Source organism: Lethenteron reissneri, chromosome 57, assembly GCF_015708825.2.
Source record: "Lethenteron reissneri isolate LAM-NWPU_2019-01 chromosome 57, ASM1570882v1, whole genome shotgun sequence".
NCBI lineage: Eukaryota > Metazoa > Chordata > Hyperoartia > Petromyzontiformes > Petromyzontidae > Lethenteron > Lethenteron reissneri.
In genome coordinates this window covers 9691414-9706840 of record NC_083835.1, presented here as the reverse complement: position 1 = coordinate 9706840, position 15427 = coordinate 9691414, and the positions used below count along the sequence as shown (strand labels likewise).

The 15427-nt window shown below is 55.8% G+C and overlaps 1 protein-coding gene and 1 pseudogene across 1 annotated transcript in view; one reads left to right on the top strand and one right to left on the bottom strand.

The window, feature by feature from the left end:
- The window catches only part of LOC133357148 (calpain-5-like), a 30847-nt gene extending 15426 nt beyond the window's left edge, over positions 1–15421 (top strand). The window contains exons 5-13 of the mRNA XM_061574958.1: positions 46–239; positions 411–488; positions 6196–6246; positions 7193–7337; positions 7725–7850; positions 8670–8869; positions 9692–9798; positions 13369–13505; positions 14185–15421. Of these exons, the coding sequence (XP_061430942.1) occupies positions 46–239; positions 411–488; positions 6196–6246; positions 7193–7337; positions 7725–7850; positions 8670–8869; positions 9692–9798; positions 13369–13505; positions 14185–14364 (1218 nt within the window). The 3' untranslated portion in view covers positions 14365–15421. The remainder of the gene's footprint in view (positions 1–45; positions 240–410; positions 489–6195; positions 6247–7192; positions 7338–7724; positions 7851–8669; positions 8870–9691; positions 9799–13368; positions 13506–14184) is intronic.
- The window catches only part of LOC133357237 (ras-related protein Rab-6A-like), a 23503-nt pseudogene continuing 23049 nt past the window's right edge, over positions 14974–15427 (bottom strand).

Below are 15427 nucleotides of genomic sequence, written 5' to 3'. Positions count from 1 at the left end.
AGTGGTAACCATGGTGTTACCGTGGTAACCGTGGTGTAACTATAGGCCGTGGGCTCGGCGGAGATGGAGGCGCGCCTGGGCTGCGGCCTGGTGAAGGGCCACGCGTACTCGGTGACGGACGTGCGCCGCGTGCGGCTAGGCCAAGGCCTGGTCGCGTTCTTCCGCGCGGAGCGCCTCAACATGATCCGCATGCGCAACCCCTGGGGACAGAAGGAGTGGAACGGGGCCTGGAGCGACGGGTGAGCACGCGCCTCACCAACACTCACCTGTCCAGATATTGACCTGTCCAGACACTGACCTGTATCAAGACCATCATGTCCAGATCCTCGTCTGTATAGACACCCGTCCAGACACTCGCCGGTAGAGACGCTCACCCGTCCAGACGCTCGCCTGTTTACGCGTGTTTGCAGCTCCGAGGAGTGGAAGAAGGTGAGCAAGGGAGAGCGTGAAGACATGGGCGTCACCGTAGCAGACGATGGGGAGTTCTGGTGAGCGCCACTCAACACAGACCCCCCCCCCGACTCGCACGCACACCCCACAGACTGGACTATAAGCTATTTGTATTTTACCCGGTGTAAGGCCCGCTGAGCTACGTAGCTCTTTTTCAGAAGCGACCTGGCAATCACACATGAAAGCTCAACGAAGTGGCTGATATCGTGATCATGTGCAAGTTTATAGTCGCGGCCATACACTCTAAACGCATGATGTTGATTCTAAATGTGGAGGGGAAAACCGGAGCGCCCGGAGAAAAATCCATGCGACCACAGGGAGAGAAAGAGAGGCATGCAAACTCCAAATATACAGCAGCAGGCGTCAGGGTTGGGATTGAACCCACAGCCTCCTGTATACCAGGCAAAGTAGCCACCGCGGCAACCCTACATGAAAACAACAAAGAGCTGCCGTTCACCACGAAGTGGCGGTGATATCACCAAGGCACGTGGACCATGCTAGGTGCACGTGAAGTGCCAAAGGCTCGTTAACAGGGGTCACGGGACAGACCCGGGTGCCATGGGTTGACTGACTGAGATGATTGGCATATGCACCACCTGTGCCCCTTACTGTACCACCTCGCAGTATTTTAGCCACCAGGTGCCCTGCTCGTTGTTGTGAGCGTCGCTCCTCTGCCCTCCGTTGTTGTTGGAGGGCAACTGCCTCCAACTGCCCAGTAGCGTCCTTCACGAGCCTCCTCCATAGAAGCCGATCTTGACACTGCTGCTACTGGTCATCGGCAAATACAGTCAGCTTCACATCCTCCTGTACCGCATCGGTCCATCTCTTCTGCTGAGGAATGCGGTGGCTGGGCATGCGGGCTACGTGACCCAGCCAATGTAATCTCACTTGACTTAGATGAAAACCTCTACTATGCACGTACACATGCACTCACTATCAACACTCAGACACACACAAAAGACAAAGTTCCCCTATATAGCCTGAACAGACTTTTGAGGCAAGTGCTGTTAGTGAATTGCACCTATGAAGGCCGGCACGGCACATGAAGGAGTGGGTGGTCAGCACCATGCCCGACCGCCTTTGTCTACCTAGTGACGTTGTTTACACACTGCACCAGGTACTCATTTTGAGGCTGAGTCGACCTAAGGGAGGCCCAGGACCGGTTCAGATAATCGTCACTGGTGTTGGCCGTGAGCGGGAATCGAACTCTGGTCGCCGAGTTCGTAGTGCAGCTTAGCGCTAACCGTGTGCTGCTGCTCCCCACACATACACACACACACACGTGCACATAACACATAGCACACACACACACACGTGCACATAACACATAGCACACACACACACACGTGCACATAACACATAGCACACACACACACACGTGCACATAACACATAGCACACACACACACACACACGTGCACATAACACATAGCACACACACACACACACGTGCACATAACACATAGCACACACACACACACGTGCACATAACACATAGCACACACACACACGTGCACATAACACATAGCACACACACACACACACGTGCACATAACACATAGCACACACACACACACACGTGCACATAACACATAGCACACACACACACACACGTGCACATAACACATAGCACACACACACACGTGCACATAACACATAGCACACACACACACGTGCACATAACACATAGCACACACACACACACACGTGCACATAACACATAGCACACACACACACACGTGCACATAACACATAGCACACACACGTGCACATAACACATAGCACACACACGTGCACATAACACATAACACATAGCACACACACGTGCACATAACACATAGCACACACACACACACGTGCACATAACACATAGCACACACACACACACACGTGCACATAACACATAGCACACACACACACACACACGTGCACATAACACATAGCACACACACACACACGTGCACATAACACATAGCACACACACGTGCACATAACACATAGCACACACACGTGCACATAACACATAACACATAGCACACACACGTGCACATAACACATAGCACACACACACACACGTGCACATAACACATAGCACACACACGTGCACATAACACATAGCACACACACGTGCACATAACACATAACACATAGCACACACACGTGCACATAGCACACACACACACACGTGCACATAACACATAGCATACACACACACGCACGTGCACATAACACATAGCATACACACACACACACGTGCACATAACACATAGCACACACACACACACGTGCACATAACACATAGCACACAACACACACACACGTGCACATAACACATAGCACACACACACACACACGTGCACATAACACATAGCACACACACACACACACGTGCACATAACACATAGCACACACACACGTGCACATAACACATAGCACACACACACACACGTGCACATAACACATAGCACACACACACACACGTGCACATAACACATAGCACACACACACACACACGTGCACATAACACATAGCACACACACACGTGCACATAACACATAGCACACACACGTGCACATAACACATAGCACACACACACACACGTGCACATAACACATAGCACACACACACGTGCACATAACACATAGCACACACACACACAGATATTGCTGTTAGCGAGCGCCTCCACAGGCACACGAGGATGGGCAGCACCTTACCCAGCCACCTTTGTCTCTCGAGTGACGATGTTTACACATTGCACCAGACATTAATTTAAGGCTGAGACGACCTAGGAGAGGCCCAGAATTGATTAGGAAAAATCGTCACCAGTGTTGGCCATGAGCGGGAATCTAACTCGGTTCATTGGATTCATAGCACAATGAGATCACCGTTACGTTTCCACTCCTCACGTACTACTGCTACACACATACCACACAAAGAAAAAGATCGCCCCTATAGCCTGAACAGACTGTTGTGGCAAGTGCTGTTAGTGGTCACATACCACACACAACAACAACTCGCACGCACTGAAACACCATACCAGCACATACCACACAAGCGCACACAAGACAAAGATCCCCCCTATAGCACACAACATCAACAACAGCTGCCATTTGCCACTAAGTGACGGTGATGTCACCACAGAGCTTGTGGCTAGGTGCACGTTGAGGTCACGTGAAGTGCCGTGTCGTTTGTTGTTGTGACTCGCTGACCCCTACTGGACATTTGTGAGAAAGAGCTTCATAGCTCATCCGATTCCTCCTGCCGAGAGACCCAAATAATACTTTGGTACAGCCATGGAAAGCTTTTCAAACTACGTGATCAATAAAGGTGGCTAAAGGACATCCCTGTCGCACCCCAGGGTGAACAGGGAATGGCTTTGACTCCTTCATGATTGTGAGCAGAGAGTCAGGGACTCTTAAAGCACGAAGAACAACCCAGAGCCCTGGCCTATTGATGGTATCATAGGCCTTGAACAGGTCAATAAATCAGAGATGTCGGTCCCATGGAAATTGCCCACATCTGCTGTAGCAGACGGAGAGAGAATATGGCGTCTGTGCAGAACCACCCTGGCCTAAAACCACACTGGGGCTTCGGAAGCCTCTCCTCACCGTGCCTGACAAGGCAATGTTGCATAATCCTAGCCGGGACCTTTCCCGGCCTTACACTGAGGAGGGAAATGCCCTTGTAGTTGTTACAGTCTGTGCGGTCCCCCTTCATGAAGAGGGGGACAACCAGGGCATCCTTCCAATCCTGCGGAACTTGTCCTGTGCTCCAGACTTATTATGATGTCATATCGGGTCGTCTGCACACAAACGCCTTCCTCCCTCAGCAGTTCACATGGGAGATCATCTCTGCCTGTCGCTTTTCCTGGACTTGTACTTCCTCAATAGGTGGCACCTCAGCCAGCCACTAACAGGGTGGCTACGTCTTCCAGTATTTGAGGCACGGCAGCCCCAGCAGGGTCATATCCCCACCTTGCCCCATGATGATGTCTGGACTGAGGGATGTATCCTCCTCCCAAGACGTCGCAGATAGACTCTGCAAACCAGCACACCTGTTCCTGGGCATCCGAGACCGGATAACCCTTCTCTCCCTTCAGGATGGTGATGGGTGTAGTGCTGCAAGTGACAAGGTTAGTTTAGTTTCATCTTTTCTGCGTGGTTATTTAGTGATTTGGTGGAGGGGTCACCAGCCCCTCGCACCGTTCCAGAGCCCCTGTTGGTCACTGCAGCGACTGCGAGCTGATTGGTATCGGCCTCACCCCCCCCCCCCCCCCCCCCCCATGTCATTGCCCACCGCCACCACCGCAACATTACCGACCGGCAACCCACGGAGACTATGGGGGGTTTTTGCTTGTAAAAAAAACGACGATCCCCTGTAGAGCATGAATAGACTGTTGGGGCAAGTGCTTTTAGCGAGCACATATGAAGGCCGGCACGGCACATGAGGAGAGTGGTTGGCCAGCACCACGCCCGGCAGCCTTTGTCTTCCCAGTGACAATGTTTACACACTGCACCAAGTACTCATTGGAGGTTTATTTGCTCTATGGGAGGCCAAGGAACGGTTCAGATAATCGTCACTAGTGTTAGCAGAGAGCAGAAATTAAACTCTCACTCCGAATCAGTCGAGCGGCATTGTATTTTCATCGGTTGCATAACGCTGTGTGGAAGCTACCTGGTCTGTCGCTCCACAGGAAGCTTCAGGTCTTCTCGGCTACAGTCATTCCCTCCCTTCTCTACGCTTGCGAAACGTTGACCCCCCTAATGGAACATCTTCGCCAGTTAGAAACATTTAGGCTAGCCTGCCTACAATCCATCCTGGGTTTAATCAAGCTGGATTGTGTGAGAAGTCCCATCGGTGAGCTCTTCCGGCAGGCGAGGCTGCGTTGGCTGGGTCATGTAGCCCGCATGCCCAGCCACCGCATGCCTAAACAGCTTTTGTTCGGCCAGATAGAGGGTCTAAACGGGCGTGGTATGGGCTAGAGAAGAGATGGAGTGATGTGTTACAAGAGGATGTGGGGCTGAGTGGACTTGCTGATGACTGGTACCAGCGGTGTCAAGATCGGCCTCTGTGGAGGAGGCTCATGAAGGACGCAACTGGGCAGTTGGAGGCAGTCGCCCTCCACAACAACGGAGGGCAGAGCAGCGATGCTCACAACAACGGGCGGAGCGCTGGGTGGCTAAAGCACAGCAAGCTGGCACAGTTGGGCGCACAGGTGGTATATCAGCCAGTCATCTCGGTCAATCGACTCATGGCACCTGGGTCTGCCCCATAACCTGCCAGCGGGCGTTCTACACTTCACGTGGCCTTAACGTGCACATGGCCTGGCACAAGCGCTGTGGTGACGTCACCGCCACTTAGTGGCGAATGGCGGTGATTGTTGTTGGTAGCGGTTGTGGTGGTGATGGTGTGGGGAGCAGTAGTGTAGCGGTTAACACGCTGCTGCGCTACGAACCCAGCGACCCAAGTTCGATTCCCGCTCACAACCAACACCACCAGTGACGATTATCTGAACTGGTCCTGCGCCTCCTCTAGGTCGACTCAGCCTCAATGAGTACTTGGTGTGGTGTGTAAACAAAGCCACTGGGGAGACAAAGGCGGCCGGGCGTGGTGCGGGCCACCCACCCCCTCTTGTGCCGTACCAGCCTTCATAGGTGCTCGCTAACAGGACTTGCCCCAACATTCTGTTAAGGCTATACGGGGAATCTTTGTCTTTGGTGGTGATGGTGGTTTCCTGTGGTTTCAGGATGACGTTTGAAGACTGGTGCAAGTACTTTACAGACGTGGTGGTGTGCAGGTGAGTTCCTGATGTGAGTGAAGCACTGCGCGTGAGGGTAGGGTGAGTTGTAGGCGGCAGGTGAATGTATTTGACTGGCTGAGTGCAGGTGAGGGCTAGGGTGTTGGTGGAGGTGCAGTGTCGTAGGTCTCTTCTTCTTCTCTCCCTTCTCGAGGCGTGTGCGGGAGGCGTGCGGTGCACACACTCAGTCCGAGACGAGGCAGTCGTAGGAGACACCGTCTTTATTAGGTTCACACCACCAACTCCCCCCCTCTCTCACGACCACGCTGCCGTACGACCCAGACACGACCCTGCTCGCGTTGCACCGACAGCGTCGACCGAGACGAGTCCACTCTCAGAACCGGCAGCCCGGAGCTCTCACTCTCCGCTGCTTTTATTCCCCTCGGCACGGCTTGGCTCCGCCCTGGCCACGCTTGGCTCCGCCCTGGCCCCGCTTGGCTCCGCCATAACCACGCCTCCTCCCTTCTCGAACCCTCCAGAGGGTTCCAGGGGCCTCCCCACAAGGTCTACCGTGACCCTTGCCCAAGTTCCTCCGCCCTTCCGGCACACACACCGTGTGTATGCTCAACGGCGTGTGCGCTAAGTGTCCACCTGCAGTTGCTGTACAGCAGTCAGCGCTGTGTCACTACAGAGGTATGGTGAGGGTAAGCTGCAAGTAGGGTGAGTGTAGGGTGTGGGTGAGTGTAGGGTGACTGTATGGTGCGGGTAAGTGTAGGGTGAGCGTGAGTGTTATTGGGCCACTCCAAGAGATACATTACTCTGTGGCCTGACCTCAACACCGGTGGTACCAGACATCGATGAGTCCACTCCACATCCTCCCGTACTGCATCAGCTCCATCTCTTCTCTAGCCCAACTCTATGTGGCCAAAGAGAAGCTGCTTGTGCAGCTGGGGACCCGGCCAACGCAGCCCCGACCCCCCACGCACTGGAACGCCTCTCCCTGCAGGATCATCAACACGTCGTATTTCACCTTGCACAAGACCTGGGAGGAGGTGACGCTCAAGTCGGCCTGGGTGACCGATGAGAACCCCCTCAAGAACCGTGCCGGGGGCTGCATCAACAACCGCAGCACGGCGCTGCAGAACCCACAGGCACAACCGCACACCCACACACGCAATCGCACGCACACACACAACTGCACACCCACCCAAACACACAACTGCACACACACCCACCCACACAACCGCATACACCCCACACAACCGCACATCCACACACAACTGCATACCCCCCCCCCCCATACATATAACCACACACCCACCCACACAACCGCACACACCCGCCAAACTATATTGTGGGGGGTGTGCGGTCGTGTGGGTGATGCCTGTGATGTGTGTGATGCATGTGACGTGTGTTGGGGTGTGTGACGCGTGTTGGTGTGTGTGTGACGCGTGTTGGTGTGTGTGACACGTGTTGGTGTGTGTGATGCGTGTTCTGTGTGTGACGCGTGTTTGTGTGTGTGCCGCGTGTTGGCGCAGTTTGTGTTTGACGTGTGCAAGGCGGAGGACATGGTGCTCGTGTGCCTGCAGCAGGAGGACCGGCGCGAGCAGCGCACGTCCGGGCGCAGCGGAGAGAACCTCGCCATCGGCTTCGACATCTACAGGGTGACGCTAGCAGGGGGAGCACGGGGGAGCAGGGGAGAGCACGGGGGAGCGGGGGGGAGCACGGGGGAGCGGGGGGTAGCACGGGGGAGCCGGGGGGAGCACGGGGGAGCAGGGGGGAGCAGGGGGGAGCAGGGGGGAGCAGGGGGAGCGCGGGGGAGCACGGGGGAGCACGGGGGAGCAGGGGGGTTCACGAGGGAGCAGGGCGGAGCGGAGAGGTGCACGGGGGAATAGGGGGGAGCAGGGGGGTGCACGGGGGAGCCGGGAGGAGCACGGTGGAGCACGGGGGTGCACGGGGGAGCACGGGGGAGCAGGGGGGTGCACGGGGGAGCAGGGGGGAGCACGGGAGGTAGCGCCTGGTTTAATGGGCGCCTGGTTCAATCCCCCAATACCAATCGCCACGAAGTGGCGGTGACGTCACCACGAAGTGGCGGTGACGTCACCACGAAGTGGCGGTGACGTCACCACGCCGCCTGTGCCAGGCCAGGTGGAGTTTGAGGCCACGTGAAGTGTCGAAGGCTCGCTGACGGGGAAGGTCACGGGACAGACCCAGCAGGTGGTGGCGTGGGTTGAATGCTGTGACAGGCTAGGTGCAGGAGGCGGTCAGGTGACAGACCCAAGTGCCATGGGTTGACTGAGACTTGCCCACCATCCAAACCAGCCTCAGCCCACGTTTCTGGGGAGGGGGGCCGGGCCTAAACAGAAAGAGGCGGAGCAGAATCAGACTATGTATTTAGACTGCAGGAGCTCGTATTCACCCAACGCCCCCCCCCACATCCCTCCCCCATCCCCCCCCCCCCCCCCGCTGGCTGCGTGCAACAGGTGGAGCGCAATCGTGAGTTCCGCATGCACGCGTTGCAGCAGGAGAAGGTGGCGAGCTCCGTGTACATCAACTCGCGCAGCGTGGTGCTGCGCCAGGAGCTGGCGATGGGCCGCTACGTCGCCGTGGCCACCACCTTCGAGCCGCGCCAGCAGGGCCGCCTGCTGCTGCGCGTCTTCACCGACGTCGCGTCGCGTTGCAGGTGCCCGCACGCACGTAGCACGACCAATGCCTTGCGGGAAACGGTGGTTTTCTCTTGTTGTTGTGGCTTTGGTGGTGGAGGTGGTGATGGTGGCAGTGATGGTGGTGGTGGCAGTGGGGGATCTTTGTTTGGTGGTGGCGGTGGTGGTGATGGTGGCGATGATGGTGGTGGTGGCGATGATGGTGGCGGTGGTGGTGGGGATCTTTATTTGGCGGTGGCAGTATTGGCGGTGATTGCGGGTCTGCTGCTGCTGCACGGGGCCCCTGTAATCATCCAGCGCTGTGGAGGCCGTACTCCTGGTTCACCAGGAGGAGGCAGTGCAGTAAAGTGTGGAATAATCTCCATCTGTGCCATCTGTACGTGAGGGATAGAGTGTTGCCCCCTCTCCGGGTGCTCCGGTTTCTTCCTCCGACGCGGTGCAATCAACACGACTCGTCAGTAATCGAGGCCGAAAACACCTTAATGAATAAACACGCAATGTAGCAGCAGCAATGTAGCAGCAGCAGCATCATCACGACCTTCGTGAAATACGCCTCTCCAGAATAAATAAAGGATAATACCGCTCCTGGGCCTAGCCTAGGTCGTCGCCTGGTGCGGTGTGTAAACATCGTCACTGGGGAGACAAAGGCGGCCAGGCGTGGTGCTGGCCACCCACCCCCTCGTGCGACGTGCCGGCCTTCATCGGTGCTACTCGCTAACAGCACTTGCCCCAGCAGTCTGTTAAGGCTACGAGTGTGCGAGTGTTCAGTGCCCCGCGTCTCGTCCTCGCTGCTGTGCTGTCGTTAGCGCCGATTGTCCCCCCCCCCCCCCCCCCCCCCCCAGGGAGTTGGTGGTGGACGTGCCACCGCACACGTGCTGGAGCGGCATCGTGGGCTACCCCAGCCTCGTCACCAGCCTGCACCTGATCAGCGCCTCCGGGCTGCCCCCAGGTGTGACGACCCCCCTCCCCTGTAGTGACCCCCGTCGTGACCCCCCCCCCCCATCTTGACCTTGTTACACGATTTTGTATTTTATCAGTAGAGCCCACTGAGCTCATCGCTAGCTCTTTTCCAGGAGCAACCTGGCCATCACGTGGAAATGTATCGCTGCCAAACCGATATCACTCTAAACGCGTGACGTTGATTGCAAATATACAACAGGCTTCAGGGTGGGGATCGAACCCACCAGGCGAAGTAGTTAACATCTGCTGCTGCCTGCTGCTGTTGCTCCTGCCGCTACTGCTGCCTGCTGCTACTGCTGCCTCGGCTGCTGTTGCTAGCTGCTGCTCCAGCTGCTGCTACTGCTGCTACTACTGCTGCTACTACTGCTGCTGCTGCTGCTACTGCTGCTGCTACTGCTGTTGCTAGCTGCTGCTGCTATTACTGCTGCTGCTGCTACTTGCTGCTGCTGCTTGCTGCTGCTACTACTGCTGCTACTACTGCTGCTGCTGCTACTGCTACTTGCTGCTGCTTGCTGCTGCTACTGCTGCTGCTTGCTGCTGCTGCTTGCTGCTGCTACTGCTGCTTGCTGCTGCTGCTACTGCTGCTTGCTGCTACTGCTGCTTGCTGCTACTGCTGCTTGCTGCTGCTGCTACTGCTGCTTGCTGCTGCTGCTAGCTGCTGCTTGCTGCTGCTGCTAGCTGCTGCTAATACTGCTGCAACTGCTATTGCTGCTGCTACTGCTGCTTGCTGCTGCTGCTGCTTGCAGCTCGCTGCTGCTGCTACTGCTGCTAATACTGCTGCAACTGCTATTGCTGCAGCTACTGCTGCATGTGATCCCAATGGAGTAATTTACGGGGTTTATTTATCAACGTCAGGGATGTTTTGGGCTGAAAGATAAGAAAGTGACGCAATGCGAATTGGTGGTTCTCTGTGGGTCTGCATGTGAAGTGTTACGGGTCCTCCTGTCCAGGAACAACCTGAGTGAGTGGCGAGGCCTCGTGCTGCTTGGCCAGCACTCTCGGCATCGTGTGTGTGGAGCAAACCCCACGCACGACAGGGGGAGATCATACAAACTCCACTAACTCACTCTAACTGTAGAACAGGGGGAGATCATACAAACTATACTCACTCACTGCAGAACAGGGGGAGATCATATAAACTCCACTTACTCACTCTCACTCTGTAGAACAGGGGGAGATCATACAAACTCCACTCACTCACTCTGTATAACAGGGGGAGATCATACAAACTCCACTCACTCACTCTGTATAACAGGGGGAGATCATACAAACTCCACTCACTCACTCTGTATAACAGGGGGAGATCATACAAACTCCACTCACTCACTCTGTATAACAGGGGGAGATCATACAAACTCCACTCACTCACTCTGTATAACAGGGGGAGATCATACAAACTCCACTCACTCACTCTGTAGGACAGGGGGAGATCATACAAACTCCACTCACTCACTCTGTAGAACAGGGGGAGATCATACAAACTCCACTCACTCACTCTGTAGGACAGGGGGAGATCATACTAACTCCACTCACTCACTCTGTAGAACAGGGGGAGATCATACAAACTCCACTCACTCACTCTGCAGGACAGGGGGAGATCATACAAACTCCACTCACTCACTCTGTAGAACAGGGGGAGATCATACAAACTCCACTCACTCACTCTGTAGGACAGGGGGAGATCATACAAACTCCACTCACTCACTCTGTAGAACAGGGGGAGATCATACAAACTCCACTCACTCACTCTGCAGGACAGGGGGAGATCATACAAACTCCACTCACTCACTCTGTAGAACAGGGGGAGATCATACAAACTCCACTCACTCACTCTGTAGGACAGGGGGAGATCATACAAACTCCACTCACTCACTCTGTAGAACAGGGGGAGATCATACAAACTCCACTCACTCACTCTGCAGGACAGGGGGAGATCATACAAACTCCACTCACTCACTCTGTAGAACAGGGGGAGATCATATGAACTACACTCACTCACTCTGTATAACAGGGGGAGATCATACAAACTCCACTCACTCGCTCTGTAGAACAGGGGGAGATCATATGAACTACACTCACTCACTCTGTATAACAGGGGGAGATCATATGAACTACACTCACTCACTCTGCAGGACAGGGGGAGATCATATGAACTACACTCACTCACTCTGTATAACAGGGGGAGATCATATGAACTACACTCACTCACTCTGCAGGACAGGGGGAGATCATATGAACTACACTCACTCACTCTGTAGAACAGGGGGAGATCATATCAACTCCACTCACTCACTCTGTAGAACAGGGGGAGATCATATGAACTACACTCACTCACTCTCCAGGACAGGGGGAGATCATACAAACTCCACTCACTCACTCTGCAGAACAGGGGGAGATGATATGAACTACACTCACTCACTCTGCAGAACAGGGGGAGATGATATGAACTCCACTCACTCACTCTGTAGAACAGGGGGAGATCATATGAACTCCACTCACTCACTCTGCAGAACAGGGGGAGATGATATGAACTCCACTCACTCACTCTGTAGAACAGGGGGAGATGATATGAACTCCACTCACTCACTCTGCAGAACAGGGGGAGATGATATGAACTCCACTCACTCACTCTGCAGAACAGGGGGAGATGATATGAACTACACTCACTCACTCTGCAGAACAGGGGGAGATCATATGAACTCCACTCACTCACTCTGCAGAACAGGGGGAGATCATATGAACTCCACTCACTCACTCTGCAGAACAGGGGGAGATGATATGAACTCCACTCACTCACTCTGTAGAACAGGGGGAGATGATATGAACTCCACTCACTCACTCTGCAGAACAGGGGGAGATCATATGAACTCCACTCACTCACTCTGTAGAACAGGGGGAGATGATATGAACTCCACTCACTCACTCTGCAGAACAGGGGGAGATGATATGAACTACACTCACTCACTCTGCAGAACAGGGGGAGATCATATGAACTCCACTCACTCACTCTGCAGAACAGGGGGAGATCATATGAACTCCACTCACTCACTCTGTAGAACAGGGGGAGATGATATGAACTCCACTCACTCACTCTGCAGAACAGGGGGAGATCATATGAACTACACTCACTCATTTTTCGATTTAAAGCTTTCGTAACTGCAGGGATTCATCTTCTTGGTTCTTTCGGTAAAGTCACGTAGAAGGGAAGTAATAAAATAATAAAAATAAAACATAATATAACAATTCTCACGACGTTTCGGCCACAACGCAAGCAGCCGTCCTTGCGTTGTGGCCGAAACGTCGTGAGAATTGTTTTATTATGTTTTATTTTTATTATTTTATTACTTCCCTTCTACACTCACTCACTCTGCAGGACAGGGGGAGATGATACGAACTCCACTCACTGTAGAACTGGGGGGGGGGTGGGGGGTGAGAGAGGAAGCACACAAATCCAGGGCCTTGTTGCCGCGCGTCACGAGCGTTCACCGTGCGGCCGCTCCCGGCCTCGCGGTTGCTCCGCCGTGGCTCACGGGGCCACGGCCCCTCCGCCTCGCCGCAGGCTCCAGCCCCTACGCCGTGATCCGGAACGAAGGCACCAAGGTGCGGAGCCGGCCCCACGCCGACACGCAGGAGCCCGCCCTGGACACCAAGGCGCTGTTCTACCGGCGCAAGCCCGACCAGCCCATCGTGATCGAGGTGCGCCGGGCTGAGAATTGGCGTGAGGATCGCCGTGAGAATCGGCGTGAGAATGGCCGTCGGTGGCTCTCGCGAGTGTGAGAATCGCCGTGAGAATGGCCGTCGGTGGCTCTCACGAGCGTGAGAATCGGCGTGAGAATCGCCGTCGGTGGCTCTCGCGAGCGTGAGAATCGCCGTGAGAATCGCCGTCGGTGGCTCTCGCGAGTGTGAGAATCGCCGTGAGAATGGCCGTCGGTGGCTCTCGCGAGTGTGAGAATCGCCGTGAGAATCACCGTCGGTGGCTCTCGCGAGCGTGAGAATCGCCGTGAGAATCGCCGTCGGTGGCTCTCGCGAGCGTGAGAATCGCGGTGCTGTTTGTGGGGAGCGGCGGCGTAGCGGTTTGGCACGCGATGGACCCCGGCGACCCGGGTTCGATTCCCGCTCACGGGCAACGGCCGTGACGATTCTCTCAACCGGTCCTCGGGCCCTCTCCCCTAGGTCGACTCGGCCTCGAACGAGTACCCGGTGCGGCGTGTAAACATCGCCACTGGGGAGACAAAGGCGGCCGGGCGTGGTGCTGGCCACCCGCCCCCTCGTTGCGCGGTGCCGGCCTTCGTAGGCGCCGCCACTCGCAGCACTTGCCCCGACAGCCTGTTGAGGCTACACGGGGGACGTTTGTCTTGTGTGCGTGTGCTCGCAGCTGTGGAACAAGAGCTGCGTGTGCTCCGAGTTCATCGGCAAGGTGTCCGTGCCGGCCACGCTGGGCGACCTCAAGAGCAGCCACAGCATGAGGCTGCAGGGCAGCGACGGCGGCGGCAGCAGCGACCGCGGCAGCGTCCTCATCAGCGTCAACTCCAGCGACGACCTCGTGGCCATCTGAGCCGCGTGGGGTCACGAAGGGTCACGCGAACGTAGAGCCCCCCCCCCCACCACTAACTGCCCCCATTCCTCCCCCTTTCCCACCATCCCCATTCCCTTCCCCACCGCCCCCCTTCCTCACCACCCCCCCTTCTCCACCATGCCCCCCTTCCTCACCGGCACCCCCTTCCCCGCAATGTCCGATCACAAACGAGGGGGGCCGGACGCCCCCCTCGTTTTGTGCTCCGTGTGAACAAAGCCTCCAGCATATTTCTGTAATGTTTTTTACATCGTCTCTTCTTGTTTACCACAACATCCCGCCGGCCGTACCCGACAGGCCCTCGCTGTGGGGGGCAGCGCGTCGCTTGGGTCAGCGTGCTCGGCGTCGCGCCGGTGGTGAGTGCCAGCGAGGCACCTTCCTGGCCGGCCCCGGTCGCCCGCAGCGGCCGTGTTGTTGGGCCGCGAGGTCGGCGTCCGTGCGGGGAAGGCCGACGCGCTGCCCTCTTTGGGCCGCATCGTCAAAACCGCGGCTTTCCCCTGCGAGTTTTTTTTGTTTGTTACATTACCGCTAGATTTGTTGTTACGACCAACTCGTTTTTATTCTATCTGGTAAGGCTCCAGCGAGCTACGCTCAGCTCACTGTCTCGTAATCGACGCGGCCGTCGCCAATGATGGCTGCTCGAACGTAGCGGCGCATCTTTCGCCGCGCGGGAAATTAACAGCAGCAGCACCAAATACGCGACGTCAACTCTAAACGTGGAGGGAGAACCCGGAGGACCCGGAGGAAAAATCCACGCGACCACGGGGAGGGAGACGCGCAAGCTCCAAATATACAGCAGCAGGCATCGTCAGGGTCGGGATCGAACCCACGACCTCCTGTATACCAGGCGAGGTAGTTAACATCTCCTAGCCTCTTCCCCCCTCTTGCTTGAGTGTGGTCGCGATGGCGGTGAAGTTGGCATGAGCAGCGCAGTGGGAATGGGAACGTGGAGGTGGCCCTGTGGAGCCCGTTCCTCCTCCTGCTGCAGCAGCAGCAGCAGCAGCCCACGTTCACTGACTTTCTCTGACACTCTCACACTCAGGCT